Source organism: Stylophora pistillata, chromosome 8 (assembly GCF_964205215.1).
Source record: "Stylophora pistillata chromosome 8, jaStyPist1.2, whole genome shotgun sequence".
Classification (NCBI taxonomy): domain Eukaryota; kingdom Metazoa; phylum Cnidaria; class Anthozoa; order Scleractinia; family Pocilloporidae; genus Stylophora; species Stylophora pistillata.
Window position 1 is genome coordinate 20,475,079 of NC_142526.1, and position 25,193 is coordinate 20,500,271.

The window sequence follows — 25,193 nt, forward strand, 5'->3', positions numbered from 1 at the left end:
ATTTAAAACAAAAAATGAAAAACAAAGAAAAGGAAAAAAAGGTGAACTGTTTGGAATATTTACCTTGGGCACTTCTTTCGAGGAATGTGATTTTTTAGAAAATGAACTAGCATTTGAACCCTGGCAAAGCCAGAGAAAACGAATAGCATTGTATACTCTGCAGGACTTTTGCTAAAAGTTTATCTGAAAGGCTTCTCCTCTTAGACAGCAATTTTTAAAAACAAAGATTACACTCAATCCTTCGAAATTTTATTAACCCTACTAAAAGAATATACTAACCGCATCCACCGCTGTTACCTGCAGATTGGTTGAAAAAAAAGGAGAGTAAATCAGTGAGCACATATAGACTCGAATATAGTTTGGAATGATAACATCGGACAAAATCAAAATGTAATTGATACACATTCAAAAAATGCGATTGCTCGTAGAAATTAACATTTTAGCAAAACCTGCTGACCCATTGTGCAATTATGGTAAATTATATCGAGTGCATTTGAGAGAAAAATAGCTGGCCAGCTATAAGCCCTCTGACTACGTTTTAACAAGGTTCTGAGAAGAAAGAATAGATATTACTAGGTTTGTTTCTAAACTTTCTGAAGTACTTGGGCTAAAAAAAAGACAAAGGAATGAAATGATTGAAATTTGTTATTTTTCTGAGTGAGGTTAAACCTCGTACAAACATTTACTCACCCTTAAGTTTTGCATCAATCCAGTCCCTGAAAGAGCTTATTCGCGCAAAGACAATAAATAAATCAGTTCTGCACATGCGATGACCCCAGCTCACAGCACCACGCAAAACCCATTTACCATTTTCCTCGCATACGTATGGTCCACCGCTATCACCTTGAGAACCACCTGCTTGTCCTGGTTTACCACTCCCTGCACAGATCATGGATTTCTTGTCAATTGGTACCCCTAATCTACCCCACTCATTGGAACATCGCTCGTGGCTCTGTACGGGAAGCATTGCCTGTTGCAAGGTGTCTGCGACATTGCCTCCACCTTCAGTCAGACCCCATCCTGAATGAAAGAATTTAGGTAGAGAATTTCAAAAGCTGTCACTGCTAAGTGTTATCTCTCCCACCTTTTGCACCCCCAGATAGTAAATACCTGTTATATAGCACCGGTGGCCAGCTGAAATTTCAGATTCATGGACAGGAAGGCAGACGGGATTGACTTTGTCGCTCAGCTTGGCTGGTTGGCTTAGGTGCAGAAGTGCGATGTCATTTTTTAGATGTTGCATACTGAAGTCCTCGTGAGAAAAGAGCGCTCTCACTTTAATTGTCTGCTGTACATCCGTAGTGTCGAGACGTTCGTGTGCGCCTGGAGAGGTTTCAAATGTGCAACAATGTGGTTCAACATACGTGCAAATAAGGCAATAAAAATCGTTGATAGCTCACAAAGAAATAACATTACTCTCTTTTTGCCCAACGCTCGTGGAAAATGGATTTCACATCCTAAACTCGTTCAGCAGTTACAACCTTTTTGACAAATTTTTGCTTTTAAATTGTACCTTTACTTTCTTTATTGAGAACAGTTTCATAACTTGATAGATTAACTTAACCTTGCCTCCTGAAATTAAAAAAAAATGGTAGCATCTCACCCGATGATGAACCTGCGCTGAACCTTACCAACAATAACGGTGTAAAAAGAGGGATCTCGGGGAATATCATCCTGGTCTACCACACAGTGCGCTGCCGTCACAGCCCACTCGTCTCTGATCAATGAACCGCCGCAGATGTGCACCAGCCTTCCACCTAGACTGAGAACTCGCAGGGACACCTGCCAGGGCCACGAGTGCCTCGGTGCATCCTCCCCACCCACAACTCGAGAGAGAAAGTGGCGTTTTCCGCACTCTGGAGAAACGAAAACTTGAATATTAATAGACAATGAGGAAATGCATAAATGCAAACAAGTCTTCTCCATATGGAACCCAACTAAAAAAAATGCGAAAAGATTGGGATATGATTTGACACTTTTGGCTTAAAAAATTGTACCTTGGGAAAGTACTAGTTATACGAGAAGAGCCGCTACAAAAACTTGTAACTGAAATTTCATCTTATCGAAAAGCTTCGTCTGGCTTCGACAAAATTCCCTTTCGTGTAAAGTTTATACATACATGATCATACGTGCGGTTGCAATTGCAAGGTGTCCAAACATCATTATAAAAGTACTTAAAGTAATGGACTGTACTCTTTAAAGTTGTCTGGGCTAAGTCGGCCCTACGTATATGTTGTCTGTGTATTTGAGTCAACGTTAACGCATTAAGCGTCACCTTCTAAGCTTTTTGTGCTCTCTGTTAATTAACGATGTTTACCAGTCCTGAACGTTTTTTTCAGTAAATTTAAGGTTTTCTGTTTTCATTGTTTAACACTACCACAGCGAATCTCAAGAAGATTTCTTCGCCAGCATATTCCATCGTCTTATTTAATTCAAATCACTTCCAGATATGTCATGGCAAAAACTTTTTCATGCATATTTCACTTTTTATTCGTTCCTATTTCCTTGAAATGTTTGCATTGAGATTTGCAAGAAGCGATGATGGTTTTCAAAGGACTCTAGTTAGATGTTTACAATGGTGTTTACATGCACAAAAAGGCTCACAGTCACGAATCGATAATTCTCACCACAGGCAGCCCAAGCTCACTACTAGAAAAGCGGACGTGACTCTTACCGTGTTGCGCAACGTTTTATATTTATAAAGGTTTGTATGGGATGTTATCGGTTTGCCTTAAAAGAGAGAAAAAAATGTCTTGTTTTTAAATAAAATAGACTTACCTTATTGCTTTGTTGTTTTCTTTGTTGATTCCTAGCGTCTCAGGTCATTTTGAAGCGTTTTCGGCGAGTTAGCGCAATGTTGGTGTTCTCAATTTTAGCAGTTGAACACCAACATAGCGCTAACTCGCCGAAAACGCTTCAAAATGGCCTCAGATGCTAGGAATCAACAAAGAAAACAACAAGGCAATAAGGTAAGTCTATTTTTTTCAAAACAAGACATTTTTTTCTCTCTTTTAAGGCAAACCGCTAACATCCCATACAAACCTTTATAAATATAAAACGTTGCGCAACACGGTAAGAGTCACGTCCGCTTTTCTAGTAGTGAGCTTGGGCTGCCTGTGTTCTCATGAACGCAGAGTATTAGCAAATTTGTCTATACAACCGATCACGTAGGCACTTTGAATGATAGTCTGCTTCTTTAGAATGACATATCTGAGGCAGCTGGTTGCTATCCTTCTATGTATACCTGAACGAAGGTCAATGCACTCCGCATTACGTCCAATCTAAACAATGTTTTATTTTTTCTCCTGGTATGTTCGTTAAAATGTTCTCTTGCTGTCAACCGTTAACATTTTACAATGTTCTTAATATCAAAACATGAAGATGTTTTTCCTGGCAAAATATCTAATGTCATCAGATATTTTTAATTTTCCGTTACTCTTGACCAGCACTGTTTAATTCCCTAAAAAAGCCAGCATTAACCGATTAGTGAGGGCCGTTAAAGGTTTCAAGTAGCTTATAGATCAGCGTTTATTTGGGTGTTTAAATCCAAAAAAAAAAATGATGGTCATTCCTTGTTCATTCTCGCGATTGCTGTTGGCGGATTTTCAATATAATTTTACTAAATGACAGGGAAATTGGAAATCTTGAAAGTGAATGGTTACTTTAGAAGATACTTCGGGTACAACCTCTGAGAGAATTTCAATGGGTGATGGCTTTTACAGCTAACAGTTAAAATTTTGGTCATTTTACAGATAACGATTCATATCATTCCATTGTTGTCACCAGAATTGTTTTTTTGGCTAACTTTTTTCACGGTCAACTTTTTTACGACTATTGGTTCAAATGTATCAATTTTTGCGCCTAACGGCTAAATCTTTGGACCGTTTTAGGGCTATCGGTTAACCACATTGAGACCTATTAAGACACTTTAGTCTAATTAAGCCAGGCCAAGAAAATTTTGATTATTTCACGAAGGCAGAAGATCGAGAAGCTTGGTCTAACCTAGTTTTAGGAACATAAGGGCACGTTGATTTCATTTTGTTACAAGGAACTTAAGTGCAGGCTATTATCAAGGTATCACAATATCATTATGGAAGCACTTCAAGTAATGGTATGTGGCTACCTTAAACTGTTTGGCTTGAGGTGGCAGGGCGTCAATGCCATCTGTAGATCTGATACAAGGGTCAACCTACTAACCTTTTCATTCTCCAAAAAAGCAAAGAGGAATTTCGACTTAAAATATCCCTTCATTTTTGGGCCGTAGGGTGGTGAGGAGAAACAAAGTTATTAATCAGAGAATAACGAATGGCAAACAATTTTCGGCTGCAGGGTTCGAGGTTCTCGCTACCTGTAACTTAAGGGCTCCGTAAAACTTAACCAGTGCGTAGGTAAAAAAATCAGAGTCGCATCAGTTTCAGCGAAGGTGAAATTGAGAAACATGCAAAATGAAATAACAAAACAGCACTTCCAATACCCTTCTCAAATTTACTTTTCCCTTTTACTACATCTAACAAAAATCACTGGTCTTTGCCTTTCTTTACGGTTTGTTGAGATACTGCTGCGAAGAACACCTCCTTTTAATCCATACCTGCAAAACAAGAAAAAAATGCCCGGTTGGGAACTTCGTCATATTTTAAAGCAAATCTAATCATTGTGTCTGAAAAAGTTGACTCACCGGACCCCATTCCATCACCTAAATTGATAAAAGAAAAATAAAAGAAGGGAAGAGGAAATTAGGAAAAAGGTTAACTTTATTATATCTGTAATGGATAGACAGAGAAATAGCAAGTTTTGTGGCCCAAAAATCTAACCTCTACCACACAACTATTCACAGGGATGTGACCTGTACATTTGGGAAAACTCGAGAACCTGAATTGGGCCTCATACTCTGTGAATATTTCAACTACACGTTATCCTGCTACCTGTCTAGCAGATCTCTCTTTATACAAGAAAAAAAAAACATTCATAAACAAAGATCGTACATAATTAACCCTAAGAGCGATTACTAATTCTCTGCACAAAATATCCAACCACTGTCACCGCTTCACCTGTAGAGACTAATTTTTTTTACGTTGTTTTTAGAGTTGACCATTTGTTACACGCACCTCGAATACGCTTCGAAAATGATGAGCAGAAAATTATATATCTATCAGAGAGGCATTTCAAATATCGTTATTTCTACGTAAAAAAAGCACTTTATCAAAAATATTAGCCTGAGATTTGTATTATCGTAAATTAGCGTAAAATTCTAATTGTTTAGATTCAGGGGGAAATAAATAAAAAAAAAATTGGTTTGTCTGTAAGATTTCAAAAGTACCTGTGTTAGAATGTTACGAGGAGCCGTCGTTGCAAAAGTGTTTTATCTGAGTAAATGTCTAATACATTTAATGAGTTTATTTTATCGGAAAAGGACATTCTCTTACTCTCAATCTTTGCGTCAATCCAGTCCCTGAAAGAGCTTATTCGTGCGAAAACAGAAAAGTATTCCGTCTTGCACAAACCATGACCCCAACTCACAGCACCGCGCAACACCCATTTGCCATATTCCGCGCATACGTATGGCCCACCGCTATCACCTTGGCAACCACCTGCCTGTTCTGGTTTACCACTTCCTCCACAGATCATGGATGTTTCGTCTATCGGTCCCAAGTCGTCGTTTACTTTGGAACAATTGTCGTGGCTCTGTACGGGAAGTATCGCTTGTTGCAAGATGTCTGCGACTTTGCCTCCACCTTCGGTTCGACCCCAGCCTAAATAAGAAGATTAAAAATAAAAATTAAAAAAAACTAAAACGAATTAACATCACACCTTGCATTGTGATCTAGTCATACCTGTTATGTAACAAGGATAGCCGGCAGGAATTCGAGATCCTTGGTCGGGAAGGCAAACGGGGTTGACTTTGTCGCTCATCTTGGCCGTTGTGCTAAGGTGTAAAAGGGCGATGTCATTCGCTAAGTGTTGCATACTGAAGCCCTCGTGAGGAAAGAGTGCCTTTACTTTAATTGACTGCTGTACATCCGTTGTGCCAAGACGTTCGTGTGCACCTGGAAAAATTTAAAAACTTGCAATGAAGAGGGTATGGCTTATCAGGATGACAGAATGTTTTCTTGGTCCAACGATGGTGGAAAATGTTTTCATCCTGGACTCTTAAAACGAGACTTCGAAACGTTTTCGCTCCTACACACTGTACTATGCTTTAACCCTATTTCTCTTAACAAGCATTTTTCTTGGCGATAAGACACTTCAGTTGAGGCTTCGCCAGTTCAAAGGACTGACTTTCAAGGGGACTTAAAACGTAACATTCCGATTTACCGAGGCTTCCCGAAAGGGGTTACTATAAATTGTACATGCCGCTTTTCCTTACCGAGAACAACGGTCAACTGAGCAGGATCCCGAGGTCTGTCACATTGGTCCACAACACAATGTGCCGCAGTCACCACCCACTCGTTCCCGATCAAAGAGCCGCCACAAATGTGCACCGGATTCCCTTCGCGGCCGGGGATTCGAAGGGACACTTGCCAAGGCCAAGAATGCTTTGGTGCATCCTCACCACCCACAACTCGAGAGAGAAAGTGTCGTTTACCGCACTCTGGAGAGGAGCAAATTGAGTTCGATGTGGAATAGGGAATGCAATAATTGTGATCAAGTGTTCTTAAATGATACATTAGCTGTGATTAGAGTAAAAACAGATTAAAATTGGACTTAATTACACATTCTTGGGAATTATACCTTGGGAGAGAGCCAAATGTACGAAAAAAGCTGCCACAACCACTTGTAACTTGAATTTCATCTTCGTGGAAAGTTGCCTCTGGTTATTGAGCAGGTCTCTTTCTCACAGAGTTCATTTATACGTGTTCACAAGTCTGGAAATTTCAAGGTGTCCAAATATCATTAGGAAAGCACTTTGAGTACACTATTACGTTCTTTTGATCTATTTCGTTCGGTGTGGCAGGGCGTTTACGTTGTCTATACACCCGAGTCAAGCTTAAAAAATCAAATCCAACTTAATATTTTAGTTGTTGACGATGGTGTTTAAATACATAAAAAATTTCACCGCCAAAATATTGAGAATTCTCACATATATTCTGTATTTTTTTTATTGTTCATAGGTATAGTTTGTAATATAATACTATATAAAATAAAATGTTCTGGAAGCCAGGCTTAGAAAAAATTCAACAAGGTTTTGTTTATTTAGAACACACTCTTACTGGATATATCGTAGTTTTAGGACAATAATGGGGCACTTTCGTTTATCAGGCTAAAAGGAACACGTCAAGTTATCATCAGTTTGTACAAACAACACTACAGAGGCACTTAAAGTAATGGTCTGCGTTTCTTAGCTGTACCGCTTAAGACGGCTTAACGTTTCTGTTGTCACTGTATAAATGAGTGGAGGTCAAGCCCTTCACTAAACTATGTGGTTTTTACACTTTTGTATTTCTTCACGATGTTTATAAGCCATTAAACGTTTTTCACAGCTAGATGAGGGGTTTGCTCCTCATTTTCACCGCAGTTGTCGTGAATCGGATAAAGGCTTATTCGCTGACAATTTCCTCCATTTTCAAACTGAAATCGTTATGGAGTATGTTCCACCGTGGCCAAATGTTTCATACATCATTTATCATTAGTTTAACCTTTTCTAATCCTTTCCAAGGTAATAGCACGGTGTCCAAACATCTTAAAGGAACCAATTTAGGTAAGGATCTGTGCTCTTAAACTGTCTGACTCAAGACGGCCAAGTTTTTATGCTTACTGACGAAGTTTCCTTTAACAGCAATATTCATTGTCTTGAAATGCAAATAATTTAGATATTTCTGGCGGCCCGACAACCGTTCAACAGCTTCTTTTTGTGACATAAAGCTAAAATCTTACGAGGATTAGAAGATCTTTAGCAATCATCTCTTAAGGGGAATAATAAAGTGCATAATCTTGGCTATAAAAGATAATTCGTTACATGATTTGTTTTCAATGAAAACCTAATGCCTATAACCCCCAAAACAATTTTTGACCATATTAAATCTCTCTATTGCACTGAGCAAAATGCCGCAATAATTTTTGTGTTTGGTTAAAACCGCGATTTTTTATGATTTTTCAAAGTCGGGTTTATTTTTGGAACGACCGAGTGAACCAGAGACTGGGACTAGTGACGTCATTCCAGGCCATCGGCAGTGGCGCTCCGATCCAATCTCAGTCAATATTATACGTTCCCAACCTTCGCTAAAGCCTGATCTGGTAAATTTTTCTCACCTTTCTCTTACTTCGCTCGCTTTCAGCTGATTTCGTTTCCTCAACATTCCACGCGTGAACAATAAGAAAGACGCAAATTCCAACTCCATCTTTTCGCAACCTTCGTCGCATGGTCTCGCTAGTCAGAGCAGAAGACATGACTGAATAGTCTTCTTCTCGGAAGTGGTTGGAACACACGGTGCCGAGTATTTTGTGGGCTTCCAATGTGCACGCTTCAATTGCACAAGGTCAACCAACTTCTTTCTTTTCTTTTTTTTTTTTCCGGGTCATCTGCCCCATAAAAAGGTATTGGATGAAGTGCTATTCTTTTTTCTTTGTGGGAGTGTTGCTACACCCTAAAACAACGCACTTATCAGGCATATCCGTCAAGATACTTCATCCATTCCTTGAAGCAAACTCATTAGAAAGCCTGGAATGACGTCACAAACTGTGCTCGACCCAGACGCATCTTGATAATTCCGTGTCTCGGTCGTGTTTTGAAAAAATGCGATTTTCCACGACTTTGAAAATTCATAAAAGATCGCGGTTTTAACCAAACACAAAAATTTTTGCGGCATTTTGCTCAGTGCAATAGAGTAGTTTAATATGGCCAAAAACATTTTTGGGGGTTATAGGCACTTTAACTTGAGTGCTCATTGCTTATTAATCTTAAAACAACACCATGTTCGACACGACATTTCACACTGCAAAGAAAGAACAAAAATTGTCAACATGATTATCATTATCAAATCTTTACGGCATAGATGATCAGTCGCAATACGCACATACAACAACATTTTTCACGAAACCGAAAGATCCCCTCCGTGACTTCTGTAAGTCAGCAAAGCATTTCTCAGTCATTTTTAACGTAAGAGTAAAGTCAGGTAACATTTTATTATCGTTGAAAGATCAAGTAACAATCGAAAATCTCTCAAAGATTTATTTTGTTCGCCTTAAACAAATTTCTCGGCAACACGGAAATTTTAATTCACTAAAAAATGCGAAAATCTCTGGAAAACACTGAAATTGTAATTCGCACATATCGTTGGCTATTTCTAATGACAACTCGAATCCTATCAATCTCCCGAAACAGAATTGTTCTAATACTATCGTTACTATAAATTTGTTTGTTAAAAATTGAGAGGATATGCGAAATACTATCTTGACTCACACTCAAGGGAGAGAAGGAAGTATCATAATTATTTCACCCTATTTCTTTGTAAATGACAACTTGCAAATCTATAAACGAGGCCGGCGTCAATCGGCGTGTTGTAATAAATTTACATATGAAGCATGTCTGACTTTATTTCCTTGAGAACTATGCTTAAAGAGTATCATGTTAATTTATTTTAAGTCATACTAGTAAAAGTATGATGGTTTTTATGTTATGAACCAAATTAAGAACATTGCGATGAAGTATAAGCAAATATTGAACTAGGAAGACAATAACTGCAATCCATTTCATTGAGATTGAAACTAGCTTAAACCAAGGATTTCGATGTAAATTCTTACAGCTAACGCTTGACTGTCTTATTCCCTCCTTTCGTAAAGAACTCCACGTTAAAGGCGAGATTGACATTTCTTTTAAATAAAAATATAAAGTTTTCAAAATAACGGGTATTTTCGGGAAATGATAGGTGGCCTTTTCGTATTTTTTAATTACTTTAAATGTCAATCATCAAGGCAAAAGTCAGACATGATTGGTGCTTGTATCCAAACCTCGTTTTTATGAAAACGCCGCTGTTTGAGGTAACGTCATGAGAAGGAAAGAGTGCTTCTACCTAGCAAAAAGAGCTTGGAAGCTGCATGTGAAATATGGCTGCTTCGACATTTCTGAAACTTGTTTGTATCGCCCTATTTTCTTTCAGCTGTTTAGGAGGTATGATTATTTATACGCTTTTCAAAGTAAGAAAGCTTTTGCGAACAAAAATAATTTGCTTGCTGATGATCTGATTAACACTAACTTTCAAAAAACAGCGGAAAGTAGGGTTCATTTTAAAATATGAAACGCACTGAAATCAGCGCTACAATTAGAGTTAAAAATTCAACTGATCCTCAAGTTAGTAACGAACCTATAGAATGCATAACTACTGTCGGTGAAATACTGAACTTCAAGACGAAGTAATATTCAAATGATGATTTTTTTTTCCAACAATTGAGGGTGTTCTATATTCTTCCTTTCGGATCTCGAGTACATTCATCTTTGTGCGAACGATTTCATTGTTTTTTATCCAAGTGAGCTAAGACATTATGCACTTGGAGCAGAAAAGATCAAAGAACTTTGTGATGTTTACAGTAATGATTACTGTTTCCCTTTGTTAGTTTTAATATATTTTTTTTAATTTTCAATCTGTCAATATAAAGTTCATTATAGGAGGGAAGTTATAAGCAAATCGTAGAACGTAGATTTAAAACTTGGACGGGTTCTATGACATTGTCGGAAAATTAAACTTTAGCGGAAACTTGTGACTAGAGTTGAATGGAAACTTTAAGACGCATTCCTTGATAGAACTGACAAATATAACTCCTAGGATATCACGCGCTGTGTCAGTTTCATTCGTCAACTTAAATCAATTCATTTCAATTCTGGAAATAGCAATTCATAAATGAGAAAAATTTTCTGAAGCAAAATACAACACGGATAGCGATAAATTAGACGGGTGTCACTGTTTACTGGAATTCAGCGGGAAGTTGTTCGTTATAAATTCCAACTTCACGGAGGTATTTCGAAACAATAAAGGATACAAAACAAAGGCATGAAAACGTGGGCAAAGCTGTCAAACTTGTAATAAAAAGAACAAAACATGGACATGTAATGTTCAACAAAACGTTTATTAGTTTTAACAACGGATGTCAATTCTAATAGAGCGTTATTTTTTTTTTTTTTTTTTCCGAATACGCCTCAAGCTGGTCGTTATTTGCAATATTCCGCGATCACAATTTCTTTTATTTTTTTTTGAGAACTGTTATTCCTTCGGTTATCTATGATTACATATTCTTGAAACACTTTTTCAGGAGATGGTCCACACCGATTCGGTGTAAAACTTAGTTAACTGTTCTTATTCTTTTTGAGAGGTTTTCTTTTTAAACCCGGCGTCAGAAAAGGCGAATCGACATGTTTAGTAGTGGCTCTACATCTATTAACTTCCGAAACTTCTGATATTCATTTCGTCGTAGAAAACATAGGGGAAGGACTTAAAGTTTTCACGGAGAGCGAAACATTTTAGAATTTTTACTGCTGTCTGTGGATGTCACGACTTTCTGCCCGTTGTTGCGACTTTCGGTTTTGTCCTCGTGTACCGGTTCACAAGGGAATTACCATTGTTCTTTCTTTGTTTAGGAGTCATTGGTTAACTGTTGTGTATTGTTCGGTCTTTTGTAACGGCTCTTGTGAACCAGTACACGAGGACAGAACCCGACTTTCGTACCCAGTGGAAACTATTGAATGCAGTTCGGTTTACGGATAATGTGGAAATTGATTCAACGACACTATGTGATACAAAAAAGACACATGCATATGTATGTAAGTAAGTCGAAGGTCTCTGTAGAAGCAGATTTAATTTTTTCTTTCCTACTTGTTTACAAGCGCTACAAACGTGCTTACTTTCTAGTTCCAGCATTATTCGTTGTTTATGAGAGCAAAATAGTCTCATTTTTATTCCCAAGGTCTGCTTGGTTTGAGGGTCTATTTATGCACTTACTCGTGTTCAGAAAAGTAAGACAGTAGGATTAACACTCCCGGGTTATGGCAAGGAAAGTAACTCCTTCACTCTTAAAATGCCCGCTATCCAGCAAAAAATCCCAGGCGTTCTGTTCTGTGTTTTAGACTGGGAAGGACTAGAACTCAAGCTTCCCAGGCCATTGAGCTTTGTGCGGGACATTTCGAAGATCGAAGATAAAAGAGATTTTATGAGTCAAAATGTTGCAGCTGTTGACTACACGTACTTTTAACATGTCCTCTGTATGCAACCGCGGACTGGCCGAAAGCAAAGCTACTGTATGTATTACAGACACGTTAAAATAGCAATGGCGTGGTGCTCTGCATGAAGGTTTTAAAAAAAACTTTTTCTCTCGGAAGATGCACAGCGGCCATTTTAATTAAAGCGTTACAAAACAAATTATATGAAGTTGACTTCATTTCCCTGTATTTTAACTAAGATAGTACTCTTTTTTGTTGGTATGTTTGTCTAATCTTACACTCAGCTGCTGACTGAAGAGAGAGGTTACATGTTTATCGGTTAATTAAAGCTAAAGATAAATTAGATAAAGCTGTAATTACGGTCATTCTGTTTGCTTCCTTTAAAGCAGGTTCTCCCTTTGAAAACCTTCGTTGCGGTACGAGGCAGATGTCAAGGATCGTGGCAGGTGAAAGTGCCATTCCACACTCGTGGCCTTGGCAGGTAGAACTTCTTATCAAGGATAAAGCTAGCGGACAGTTCATCTTTAAATGTGGTGGGACACTGATTACACCTTTCTTCATTGTGACAGCTGCCCATTGTGTTTTTGGTGTTCCCTTTCCAGAATCATATGAAGTTCGACTCGGTAAGACAACTTTTGAAAACTGTGTTCATTCAATTGGAGCCTTATCTTCATTCATAAAAAATTTTTTTCTCCCCTTTGCCTCACTTATCATAGATAAAATTATTATAGTGCTGTTATGTAAATCTTTGTTAAAGTTAAGATTAAACAGCTCCAACAAAATATCCCTGACTGTCTGTTTCTTCTTTATATTTAAGTCTGTCACAAACTTTCAAACATTAAAATGACCGATTTAGCTTTTTCATGATGTCTTTTTTTAAATCTCAGTTTTGGATTTGGGTACAAATGAGTTTTAACAGTCTTTGACAGAATCTTTTGTTTAATTATATGAAAACAAAGGGATGTTTCAAAACATGCACATGTAGGTGGAATTTCAATTGATTTTCAATTAGACTAAAATTAAAGAACTATTTGTAATGGGGTATTGCTTGTATCCCAGAACCAAAACCGCATCATTAAGTAATCCTATTAAAAAATATACACAGCTTAAACAAGATGATATGAGGTGATCACACAAGAGGACTTAAAAGAGTTAGGAAACCATTGCTCTGCTTCTTAAATTATTCAGAAGTCAAGATAATACATAAGCTAGCAACTCATTAACCAATATTGTGTTGTATTCAAATTATCTTTAACAGGTGTTCACGATCGTTCAGTGTCAGATCAAGTGCAGAGTATAAGTGTCTCAGAGATTCACATCAACAAATTAGCCATGACAAAGGGGTACGGCAATGATATTGCACTATTAAAGCTCTCTCGTCCAGCAGCTCTTAATGCAAGAGTTGGTCTGGCTTGTATGCCAAGTGGAAAAAAGACAGACCATGTTAAGCCAGGCACAATGTGCTATATCACAGGTACATGTAAACACTGAGTCTAGTGCATGTTAGTAGTCTCGTTAAGTCAAAGGAAGGACTGGTTAGAAACAATTATTTTCTTATTACTTAACTATTATTATAATTAATATCATCATTCTAATTATAGGAAATCAGTCACTACACCCCTGAGCTTCAGGTGTAAAGGGTTCTTATCAAGATCCTTGCCATGCATACCCAGTGGGCAAGCGTTTTGTCATGGTTAATCTTAACCCTGATTACTGAGCATAACTAGCATCATATTCCTGGATATGGTTTCACTTCTCAGCTGGGCTCAACACTAACTGAGTAGCCAACTAGCCACAGACAGATAGAAATTCAGTTTTGACTAGTGGTTTTTGATTTCCACTAGCCAGTTTGGCCAGTAAGCAAACTGAAATTGTTGTTGTAACAGCTTAAAGTTGTTCCTAGCTACTTGGCTACGAAGTTGAAAAGTTAGCGTAGAGCCCTTCTTCTGAGTCAAATGTTTAAGTTATTTGATGTAGAAAAGGAAATGATGGCCTTTACAAAAGAAGGTCCTGATTGGTCTTATAGATTTGCCTTGTCAGTACATGTATCATAGAGATTGTATAGATAAACAAAATTTGGAGAAAAATATTCATACCCTTGTTAGGATGTGAAGGGTTATTATAAGTATTTTCATTAATATTTTATTTGTTACTTACCGGTATTCTTTCTTGAAAAACAAACAACAACTTTGAGTTTAAATTTACAAGACATGTTTCGACATTCTCATGTCATCTTCAGTTGCAAATGAGCATTTAACTGTTGCACATTTGAATTTATATTAAGGTACGTTACAAACTACGTGTCAGGGCTTATGTTACATTTGAATGTTAAAAATGCGAAAAATGTAAATAGCGTGCGCTTGACTAGATCAAAATACAAATAAATAAATAAATAATAAAAATGAATTAAAAGACCAATGAACAACATAATTAAAAGGAAAGAGACAATTCTAGACATTTCAATTGCTGATTAAGGATAGGTTTTTCCCACTTAATATGCAATGCCTCTTTGATCTTAATTTGGTATTTTGAAGCGGCAGAATCTAAGATCGTGAAACATTCAGTATCACAAGAGTCAAGACAAGCCCTTGATGATTGCAGGTGCTTGTAAATATGCGAAGTTTTGTCCGACAAGAGGTGCTCACGAACTCGTGTACAAATGTGGCGAGTGGTCTCACCAATATAACTGACATTACAGCCAGCACATGAAAATTTATATATGACATGCGAACGTAGACCTAGCGGTACTGAATCTTTCACACTGAACATGTTTCTGAGTTTAAACGTACTGAAAACTAACTTAACATCTAAATCAGCTCTACATGCAATAACGTTTGAGTAGTTGTCTTAACTTAGTCTGAGTAGCTGTCTTAACTTAGTCTGAGCGATGTCTAGTAAATTTAAACTCAAAGTTCTTGTTTCTTTTTTGAGAGTTATTGTCACTCCGCTGTCTTTACATTCTTTCTTGCTGCTTTAATTAGGCCCAAAAATCAATTTGAAGGACCTTCCCTAAGGTGCAATACATTACTACCACAATGTAATATTGTATTGATGATATAGATATGTTTCCAATCCAGTAAAGCAAGAATTCTCAACATGCACTTGTATAAATCATCCTGATGGATGATTTTCATTACAAGGCAATTTTTTAACCCGAGCATTCAGCAATTGGATTTAAGATAGTTGTCTTTAGGGGTTGGTTTATTATTTGCTATTTGTTTTTCATTTCATTCATTTCATTCCATCCCTTAATAACAAACACTCAGTGTGGGTTACATTTTTCTAACTCAAAGTATTGTGAAATTCTTTCTTAAGATTAGACTTGTCTTGTTCTTTATCCAGGATGGGGTAGTTCTACTTTCCAAGGCAGCAAATCTCAAATCCTTATGCAAGCTAAGTTGCCCATTGTTGAGTATGATACATGTGCTAAAGCCAACCAACCTCTGGGTGAAGTTGTGGATTTGCTGATGGTGTGTGCAGGGTATGGTGGGAACAGCAAAGTCAGTGGTTGCCATGGAGACAGTGGTGGGCCTCTAGTTTGTCAGGATGAATCTGGTCTATGGACTCTTCGGGGTACAGTCAGCTGGGGGGATCATTATTGCAAAGGAGGCCCAACCTACTCTGTGTTTGTAAGAATCAATAGTTATGTCGAGTGGATCAAATGGAAGATGACTTCACAACCTCTGCAACCACGTAAGTTTAAAAGAAAACAAAATAAAAAAATTATTTTACGTTCAGAAAGATGGCTCTCTTAGTCAACAATTATACACATGTCCACATATCCATTGGTTCACACCAAGACATACACAAAAACTGGAATGACCTCGGTGAATGATAAAACTTAGTTCCATTACAATTTTTGCTAAATGCAAGGTTTTTAACTTGAAATAACCAACAGAAATTAAATATGTTTACTGAAAAGTACAGGAACAGTTACTCATCCATTCACCTGAAAAATTTGATAAGGCTTTTTGAATCATAAATAAATAGAAATCAGTCCACCTATCTTAAGCCTGGTTTTCATGAACAATAAGAGCATAATGAATTATTAATTAATTGTCCAATGCTACAATAATTGATGTCATTATACATTGGACTTACTATCATATGAAAACTCTGAATGGTAGAGAGCATACAGTCAGAATACAATAGCACATGTAGCTGACTTGATAATATAACCCAATATCTGCAGCAGATATTGGGCTTCAAAATTTCAAAGTCTGCTAGTTTCCAAGTCCCTTTACTATGTAGTGTTCTCAAACTTAAATGCAAACTCAGAGAGCAAAATCTTTATTTTGCAGATTATTTTAAAGTGTCTGATAAAACAGTTATTGGATTTGCTTTTCACATAATATCATGAATTATCTCTCCTTGTGTCTGTGTTATCTCCCTCAGCTTTCAGCTTTGGCTGATAACTTAGACCTCTGCATTGATAATCCATGACACCATGTTAAACCTTATCCAATAATTTCGTATTGATGTTAACTAAAACATTTTTCTAGCACTAGGATGTGTAGACACTCATGACTACTGCAGCACTTGGGACAAATACAACTTCTGTGAAAACTCCTACTTTGGCAATATGCTGAAAACCTTTTATTGCAAGAAGACCTGCAATGCCTGCTGATGAGGTAAACATCAGTTTTTAAAAACAATGATTCAGCATGTAGTGGATTTTGGATTCCACATCGCTGGAATTGTCGAATCAACACGCGCAGTAGTGGCTTGAAACATCTTTCCTGATTCGTGTTACTAATTTCGTTGCATATCATCTCTCGTGTACGAGCACTACATACCTTACTTTCTATCCGATTGGTAAGTTCCGACATTAGTCTTTATCTTTGCAAAATTTTAAGATATTTGACATCAAAATCGGCTTGCTTTTGAGGTTCAATTTTATGTTGTTTCTCGTGTTCAAAAGAGTGCCGCATAATGGTCGTCACTTGGTACCAAGGGCAAAAAGAAATTAATAACTTCCACACAGAAAATATCCCAGGCGTTATGTTTTGTGCCCTATCAATTTGAGGGAGACTGGAAACCAAACTTTCAGGCTAGCGACCTTCTCACGAACTAAGTTAGGCCCAACTGTGTTGATGAGTGAATCCAACATTCCCTCTATTTCCAACGCGGAAAATTACAGTATTTATAAAACTGACTGCCCAAATATTAAGGTTAGTTGCCACAAAACGTGGTATCCTACAAGTGGAAAATTTCAGTCGTCATAACGGAATTAATTAATGGATTAAGTAACTGGTATAATCTGATTATTGAAAACATTTTCGACTCACAAACATTTTATTCTTGTTTTATTTGGATTACAGTTACGTCCACTCAGGCATGTTCAACTTTTGACGAAAGATGTTTCCGAAAGGATTTTATTTTATTTTGCTTTTGGTTCATGTTTCTTTGTATTCCGAGTTATACTATGACAATAAACAGAAAGGTTATGCAGGGAAAATCAAGACGAATACCTAATTGTCTATCACTTAGCGTGTAGTAACGATATGCACAAAAGGATAAGAAATCTGACATTGTTTATGCAATCTTTCCATTTAATATTTTAGGTATTCCCAATTATAATTTTAAAGTATATTCTCTTTTAATATATGTACTAAGTATATATTAAAACAAGAACCCATGGCCTCCAGTTAAAAAAAAAAAGTATCTTATTGCTTCAAAAATTGCAAGTCTTGAGTGGATGATAACGAAATTGTAAGTCGTTGAAGGCTTTACAACTGCCAGAAGCCAATGTGTTAGTTTTCCTCGAGACGTTACCGCCTGTGCGCAGCCACAACCGCACCCAGACTGAAACCAGTTCACATGGTCGAAACTCACCTCTGGGAGTCGCTTTGGTAATGTAATGCCCTTTAAGTACACAAGTACGATGACAATATAGAGGCGAATAGTTGAGGAATGAAATTACAAGCGAAGAGCAAAGAAAGAAATCTGAGCTACGAAGACTAGAACTTTAAACCTTTGCGACTATCAACAAATTGGAAAGTGTCACCAGACAACTGAATAAACAGGCAAACTTTTTGAGCGGGCTCGGTGATTTTAAAAGGAAGATATTATTGACGCCAATCATTTACCATCAGCGTGGAAAGCCATTATAAACTGCTTCAAACTTTCTTGAGTATAATCATGCTTAGTTAATTTTCGGCGTTGATTATTTCATGCGTATCCCCCTACTGCGAACTAATTTTGAATGTCCGACCTCAAATGGCATCCAAGAATAATTTTATGATCATCGTCAATCATTTCCATGTAAATGTTTACTTTGTCATGCTAAAAAATGTATGGACATTTGATTGAAATTAAGGCCGTGTGCCACTTTAAATGACGCTTTTACCACCCGTAAAGGCAATTTTTAGAGTACTGTGCATTTGTGTAATGGAAAGAACCAAGCTGTCCAAACATGTGGTGTGACATCTAATAATTGAAACTCCTCGCAGTCTACATAAGTCAAAAGAACCTGCATTCGTAGGTTGAGAGGTTTAAACGGAAACAAAAATTAGAAGGATTTTGACACCTACGTACTAATTAATTTTTCCGTACGAAAACAGTATGTGTCGAGAACAATTCCATTCGCTCTTTTCCAATCATTAATATCCGCATTATAGCTATTATATCGGCCTTATTTGTTTGAACAACTCCCTAGGAACGACAAAGAAAATTCGTGTTACAATGATCACTCAGAGTGAATGATGTTGATATAGAGCCTTAAGCAATTTTCATTTGAAAGGATTCTTTAATTTTACTGAAACACGTAGCAACCCCACTAGAAGCAGCGTTTTGAATCAGCAAAATGGTAGCTGCGGTGGTCGTTTTTCTGGCAATTTGCTTATTACAGCCCAATCAAGGTGAGACGTCTCTGTAACTTTACTTTTGTTACTTGATCAAAGAACATATGCAGGGAATGGCACATTTTTTTTAAGTGCAAATTCGTCACATGCCACGTTTACTCGTCATATGCATGTGACTGGTTCTATCCTTTAACTTCATTGGAAAGAAGAAAAGGACTCCACCTTCCAATCGAGTGGTTTATTTATTCCTTTTCCCCCTGACGCGTGATAGCGTTAAAAAAAGAAAAAGTTACAAAGAACATCGAGAAAAGCGACATGAAACAAACTGTTTTAGAGAACTGTGGAATTGCCCTACACTCGATAGAATTTTGACGATCTAAACTTGAAGGTAATGATAATTAAAAATTGATGCTGTTTCGCCTTTCTTTCTTCTTTATGAAAGGTGTTCCTTTTAATGGATGAAACTGCTATCTTAAACCGACAATCTTAGTTACAAAACTATTTCAATGCCTCATTTATCACCAAAATGCAAATATTGTCGTAGCCATTTGATCTGTCATCGAACTCCTAAACTAAGCGTTTCATTGAAGAACGTTCAAGTTGTGCATTAAAAAAAAAGTGGCCAATTTAGAATCTAAAGTTTGTAGCTTATATGAATGTCTAAATGCCAAATTGTCAGAAAGATTTTCTTTTATTGGGAAGAGCCCTTTTAAATTTGCTTTAATTAAGTTATTATCAGGTTCTTTCCTAATTTCTTTGGAGTGTTATTTTTCTTTTTTATTTTTCTTTATCTTGGTTCCAATTACTTTATTTCCTACTTTATTTCCATCCCTCGTTACTTAATTTATGCTCATCTTATAACTACCCGCTTGAAAGTAAGTGCTGGTCATGCTGCTTTCTCTGAGCTCTGTTTGCTGGGCCACGGGTCAATAAGCAAGCCAAGGTTGAACGTAAAGGACTGTGGGTAAAAACTCAAAGCCAATTTAATAAGTAAAATAAGTTCAATCCAGTAACAACATTAAGAAATGAAATTGCTTGAATTTGGCCGAGGAAAGGTGAGGGCAACAACAAACGCCAAACACATGTACAACCGGGCAGGGCTGCGAGGGGAAAATATTGAAACTCTCTGTAAGCAAGTTTTGGGGCAGCTGGACCCACAAGATTGTTCACGTAATCTGGGATGGCCAAGGCTGAGAGTGCATGCTCGATTTGGGCCTAGTGACGATTGCATAAAAATCCTATTCGCTAACAAATATTTCATTTACGCTCATCTTATAACTACCCGCTTAAAGCCAGTTTAATAAGTAAAATAAATTCAATCCAGTAACAACGTTAACATTGAGTAAGTAAGTAAGTAAGTCAACTTTATTTAAAGAGGGTATACACATAATAGCTTGCGCTGACAAACCAGTGGCCCTCAAAACTAAGGATTAGTAAGTAATACATGCAAGTCTAGAATTAAAATTGGAACTAGCCTAACAAACTAACTATTAAAAACGAATATAAATAGAATATATGGAATAAAATATATATTACAATATAGCCTCAAAAGAATCAATTTCTCTATAAGAATCAATAAAATAATTTCTCAAATCATTTTTGAAAGAGGAAGTGCTGCGTTTCTTCTTAAGCTCATTTGGCAAACTGTTCCATAACTTGGCGCTACTAAATTGAAAAGACCTTCCAGCTTCAGTAATATTACGAAACTTAGGACAGATTAAATTATATTGGCCATGTCTGGTCTCTCTACCGTGTAGTGAGTAATTTGTAGTTAAAGAACTCTCAATATAAGATAGGGGATTCCCCATGCAGCGCCTTATAAACTAGTACGCACTTTCTTATCTCAACTTCATCGTAGAATGAGACTCCAATTTAGTTTTTTAAACTTTTCCACTGTTCTTGATCTGATACCTGCGCCAAATATTTCTCGCGCTGCACGTTTCTGCAACCGAAACACTCTCTTGAGGTCCTCATCAGAACAATAAGTCCAAACTAAACTATCATACATCATGACCGGCTTAATAAGGGCATTATAAAAAAAGTCGTCTTTCGTCAATTGGCAAATAAGTACGCATCTTTTTCAGAAGACCAAACTTTTTTACTAAGCTTCTTACAAAGTTTATCTACATGCTCCTTAAAAGTTAGTTCTTGATCAGTTGTAACCCCAAGCAGTTTCTGATGTACAACTTGCTTGATAGCTGTTCTATTTGCTTGCAACTTCAAACTAGAGCCTGCTACACGTGACTTGAGACGCTTGAGTTGCTTGAATTCGGCCCAGGAAAGATGAGGGAAACAACAAACCCCAAATGCATCTGGAAGGGAGATGCAGCCCCACCCCAGGCAAAAGCAGAATGAAAACCAGCCTTATAATACTGAAAACTATGGGATGGGACAATTGAAATCAGCTGCCCCTGGGAGGCGTGTGTAAGTGTCTCATTGAAAGTAAAAGCATCTGATAAAAAATATACAGGATAAGTTACAAGATATAAGCATATAACTCACTTCTGCCCTTGCCAGAGAGTGAAGCTGAATTATACAATATAAAGTTGTCAACTGTAAATAACACATAACTCACTTCTGCCCTTGCTAGAAGTCGAAGTTAAAATATACAATATAAAGTTGTAAACTGTAATTAACACATAACTCACATCTGCTCTTGCTAGAAAGTGAAGTTAAAGTATACAATATAAAGTTGTCAAATGTAATTAAAACATTAACTCTCTGTAAGCAAGTTTTGGGGCAACTGGACCCACAAGACCGTTCACGTAATCTGGAATGACCAAGGCTGAGAGCGCATGCTCGGTTTGGGCCTAGTGACGGTTGCTATGTGAATGGTGAAGTGTCTCTGCTTTCATAGCAACTTAAGAACTACAACAAGTGAGGAAGTTATAAGGAGCATAAAAATCCTATTCGCTAGCAAATATTTCATATTCGTTTGTGCTTGCTTCTTTCTCATCATTCCTGAGTTTTATTTGTCTTATGATGCTCTACTTATTTAATTTTTTTTTTCATTTTTTTTTTTTTTGGGTAACAGTTTCCTCATTTGGCAGTTGTGGACAAAGAAGTCCGTCGTCTCGCGTTGTTGGAGGATCACAAGCCCAACAGGGTTCCTGGCCCTGGCAAATAGAACTCCTGATTTCGCGATCACCTGACTTGAAATCATTCGTTCATCGTTGCGGAGGCACCTTGATTGATCTTCAGTGGGTGGTGACAGCTGCTCATTGTGTGTTCATGTTCCCAACCCCAGAACATTATAAAGTTGTCGTAGGTAGGTAAACGTTATAGCTCATAGTGATAGGTGACAAAGCTCCTCCTATTCCTTCTCTTCGTAGTCAGGCGTTCGATATCATTTATGTTTAGAATTATGCATTCATATCCTCCTCGTGATTAGCTGTTACGCAGTTTCTGACTCCATGTGATTCTTCCACCCCTTAATTGTAGGCCTCGTTTCCTCTTCTGTGAAATGATGTATGAGAGTATGTTAGTCTTCTTTGGCCAGGACTTTTGAGTTGTTAAGAAAGGGCCCAATGCCATTCGTGTACCAAAATAAATTAATCTGCACACTCTAAAGAGCAGTAAAGCCACCTCATCTGGCGGCTCGTGTATGGGCAGCTAATGACAGGATCATATTTTAACAGGACAGATACATCGGGCTGAAGTGAAAGAGCCCGAGAACAGATACATCTACAATGTTACAAGCGTAAGGATCCACGAAGAATATATGACTCGTGGCTACGGTTTTGATGTTGCGTTGGTAAAGCTAGCAAGACCAGTCATGTTAGAGGCTGGTAAAGTCTGGCCAGCATGCCTTCCTGAACAAGGAAACCGGGTGTCGATTGGAGAATTATGTTACATCACTGGTAAGTCTCAGGGTGCAAATATGTCGGCCAAAACTACCTAAAAAAAGACGTACCACTTCACTCCGGATCACAGTTAGTGAAAAAATAAATAAAATAAAAATAAATTTCGCATAATTTATAATTAATGAAGTTAAAGCAGTTGTATTTATTTGTAAACAAAACGATAAGGCGTTAAGTGGAGATGTTGATCAAGAGCAAATGTGAATTAGTGAGGCATGTGACATGAAGTTTCTCAAACCTTATTTTCCCTCGAGTTCATAAAACAGATTCATTATAACAAATATCTGCAAGCCTTGCTCATCAGATTAATATGACAGCGCAAAATATAAATACCAGACTTAAAACACCTGTCAAAGGTGTACACCTCGAAGCTTGCCCATCCGACAGCCTAGAAGAGACAACCTTCCCCTCTCCCCCCCCCCCCCCCCCCCATCTCACTTCAGGAACAGATCGCTTCCCTGAGTTATTTCAAAGCTATGGCTCGAACTTACGAGATCCCTTCCGTCCTACTCGGTGATCCAGTGGCACATACACCTTAATTATTTTTACACTGAAGCTTGGAACTTAGGATCCTCGGCTTCCATCTCTCTTTCCCCCCACCGCACATTTCCCGTATGGTAGCCAGTCGCTCCAACTAGAAAGCAAGCTGGTCGGTGGTGTGTCCTTGGATGGAGTAGTCTTGAGGACAATTCCCAGAAATCTAAATAAGCTATTAAAGATCTAGGAAGTAGAAGTATCCATACTGAATACTGTTCACGCTCTATGAACCCTAACTTTGCTCTTTTAAATTTGCCTAAGGCTGGGGAAAAACATCGTCAAACTTGACCTCTTACTTCTCGAAAGTTCTTCAAGAAGCCAAGATGCCAGTTGTAGATTACCAGACCTGTGCAGATGGAAATGCCATTTTACCTTACGCCCAAGTGGACGATGACACCATGCTGTGTGCTGGTTACGGTGGAAGTAGCGTGATCAGTGGTTGCCATGGTGATAGTGGGGGACCTTTCGTCTGTCAGGAGAACAGACGTTGGGTTTTAAGAGGAGCTGTAAGCTGGGGAGACGATCGGTGTAGAGGTGGTTCGACATTCTCTGTTTTTGCACGAATCAGCTCATTTGTGGATTGGATCTCCGCCACTAAAGTGAAACCAGAGCAAAGCATTGGTAAGATAAGCAAGATCTTTTTAATTCATTCTTCGTCCTTTAAAATAAGACTTGATGGAGAATGTTTGAAAGAGAGTGTCACGAATATCAAGAACTGAGCATTTCAAATTTATTCTTAATAATTGCGAAAGGATCCGATGGGAATAGTAAGTTATTTACATATTACATTCTGCAAATCGACATAAAACTGTTAATGATTAACTTGGACCTACCATAGCTACCCTCCTTTTTTCTCCATAGATTTTGTTGCCTCACCGAGGTATATTTGTACGTAGATTAAGTTAATTGACTCCGTATACGATTTCACAAAAACATCTCAGTCAGTAAAGATTTTTAGTAACTTCTCAACTGCATCACTATCTTCGAGCTTGGTATCGTCGTGCCGTTTTCTTTTCTTTATTCAAGAAATGAGAATATTTTTTTACAGCCATAGGCGAGTCTTGCAGGGATGACTTACCGCATTGTAAGAAGTGGTCCCTGGCCAAGTTTTGTGGAAACCTATGGTATGGGAACTACATGAAGTTATTCTGTCGCAAGAGCTGCGAACATTGTACCGACTGAACCTTCAGCTCTCGCAAAGGTGTGTGCCACGTTTAGAAGGTCCTGTATGTAACTTTCATGATTTGCTCTGTCACGGAATCAATGAAGAGACACTTATTTTCCTTTAGAATTGTTCTGGGTGGGCCTTAAGCCTAAGTGATACCCTTCTTGTTTTAATTACGTTTGAATTGATTTTTTTAGGTTGTAAACATGGAAACGCAGATATATTGTGAGAGGCAACTACTTTTAATAACGGTTCATCTAGTTAAGTGCAATGTAAAACACATGAAAACGGAAAATTGCAATGAAGTGACGAAAAATCATCAGCTCCTACGTCCGGCTACTGACTCTCTTTGTCCAGCCCCTCAGAACTGAAAATAAAATTAAAAAATTGAGCTTGATCTGTATTTACATGCACATAAACTCCTCTTCAAAATGGCTGAATCAAAGTTTATTCTATGGGGAAAGTTAAAACTTAAATTCTTTCATACGTGGCATCTTTAAAATAGCGTATCAGTAAATGCGAACTATTCACACATTATCATCTTGCACGAGTACGTGCATTAAGAGAACATTAAAAAAATAACTGACGTTATGCTGGACATACACAAATTCAGACAAATGAAAGTGGTCGGGACTGTTCCTTCGTCAGGTTCGCCATCCTAACAGCCGGAAAGGAATAGCCCA

At 37.7% G+C, this 25,193-nt stretch overlaps 3 protein-coding genes and 1 long non-coding RNA gene across 8 annotated transcripts; 2 read left to right on the forward strand and 2 right to left on the reverse strand.

Annotated features, from left to right (window-relative positions):
• Nucleotides 1-682: 682 nt before the first annotated feature.
• Nucleotides 683-6,926, reverse strand: LOC111324577 (transmembrane protease serine 9). The gene is made up of 7 exons (XM_088731902.1): nt 6,730-6,926; nt 6,365-6,589; nt 5,832-6,044; nt 5,424-5,750; nt 1,632-1,856; nt 1,111-1,323; nt 683-1,020 (listed from the first exon to the last, which is right to left on the reverse strand). The coding sequence occupies exons 1-7, from the start codon at nt 6,788-6,790 to the stop codon at nt 683-685; spliced, it is 1,602 nt and encodes a 533-aa protein (XP_088588028.1). The 5' UTR covers nt 6,791-6,926.
• A 3,059-nt stretch (nt 6,927-9,985) lies between these two features.
• On the forward strand, nt 9,986-17,603 carry LOC111324616 (chymotrypsinogen A). Of its 5 annotated transcripts, none has more exons than XR_015991243.1 (6): nt 9,986-10,105; nt 12,532-12,768; nt 13,404-13,619; nt 15,488-15,838; nt 16,648-16,960; nt 17,467-17,603. XR_015991243.1 is itself a non-coding variant. In XM_022928224.2 (6 exons), exons 1-5 carry the CDS (start codon nt 10,042-10,044, stop codon nt 16,770-16,772), a joined length of 993 nt encoding a protein of 330 aa, XP_022783959.1. In that variant the 5' UTR covers nt 9,986-10,041; the 3' UTR covers nt 16,773-16,776; nt 17,467-17,603. The 5 variants fall into 5 exon arrangements, 4 of the variants coding, with proteins under 4 accessions (XP_022783959.1, XP_022783960.1, XP_022783962.1 ...); XM_022928224.2 differs by having other exon boundaries at nt 16,648-16,776; XM_022928225.2 differs by having other exon boundaries at nt 9,991-10,105; nt 12,535-12,768; nt 16,648-16,776.
• Nucleotides 13,682-17,128, reverse strand: LOC148725411 (uncharacterized). The gene is made up of 2 exons (XR_015991249.1): nt 16,942-17,128; nt 13,682-15,828 (listed from the first exon to the last, which is right to left on the reverse strand). It is a non-coding gene; the product is annotated as an uncharacterized LOC148725411 (long non-coding RNA).
• A 1,198-nt stretch (nt 17,604-18,801) lies between the features above and the next one.
• On the forward strand, nt 18,802-24,907 carry LOC111324545 (chymotrypsin-like elastase family member 2A). Its single transcript, XM_022928132.2, has 6 exons — nt 18,802-19,005; nt 21,983-22,216; nt 22,587-22,808; nt 23,607-23,966; nt 24,394-24,546; nt 24,708-24,907. Exons 1-5 carry the CDS (start codon nt 18,951-18,953, stop codon nt 24,525-24,527), a joined length of 1,005 nt encoding a protein of 334 aa, XP_022783867.2. The 5' UTR covers nt 18,802-18,950; the 3' UTR covers nt 24,528-24,546; nt 24,708-24,907.
• Nucleotides 24,908-25,193: the final 286 nt, after the last annotated feature.

Excerpts from the sequence above, each read along its gene's own strand:
- LOC111324577 (XM_088731902.1), bottom strand. The coding sequence starts at position 6,790 with ATGAAATTCAAGTTACAAGTGGTTGTGGCAGCTTTTTTCGTACATTTG. Across the intron at positions 1,857-5,423 it reads GATTGACGCAAAGATTGAGA|AGTGCGGAAAACGCCACTTT; the intron begins GTAAGAGAATGT and ends TCGTTTCTCCAG. Across the intron at positions 1,324-1,631 it reads TTTTTACACCGTTATTGTTG|GCGCACACGAACGTCTCGAC; the intron begins GTAAGGTTCAGC and ends AAACCTCTCCAG.
- LOC111324616 (XM_022928224.2), top strand. The coding sequence starts at position 10,042 with ATGGCTGCTTCGACATTTCTGAAACTTGTTTGTATCGCCCTATTTTCT. Across the intron at positions 12,769-13,403 it reads ATCATATGAAGTTCGACTCG|GTGTTCACGATCGTTCAGTG; the intron begins GTAAGACAACTT and ends TATCTTTAACAG. Across the intron at positions 13,620-15,487 it reads CACAATGTGCTATATCACAG|GATGGGGTAGTTCTACTTTC; the intron begins GTACATGTAAAC and ends TTCTTTATCCAG.
- LOC111324545 (XM_022928132.2), top strand. The coding sequence starts at position 18,951 with ATGGTAGCTGCGGTGGTCGTTTTTCTGGCAATTTGCTTATTACAGCCC. Across the intron at positions 22,217-22,586 it reads ACATTATAAAGTTGTCGTAG|GACAGATACATCGGGCTGAA; the intron begins GTAGGTAAACGT and ends ATATTTTAACAG. Across the intron at positions 22,809-23,606 it reads AGAATTATGTTACATCACTG|GCTGGGGAAAAACATCGTCA; the intron begins GTAAGTCTCAGG and ends AATTTGCCTAAG.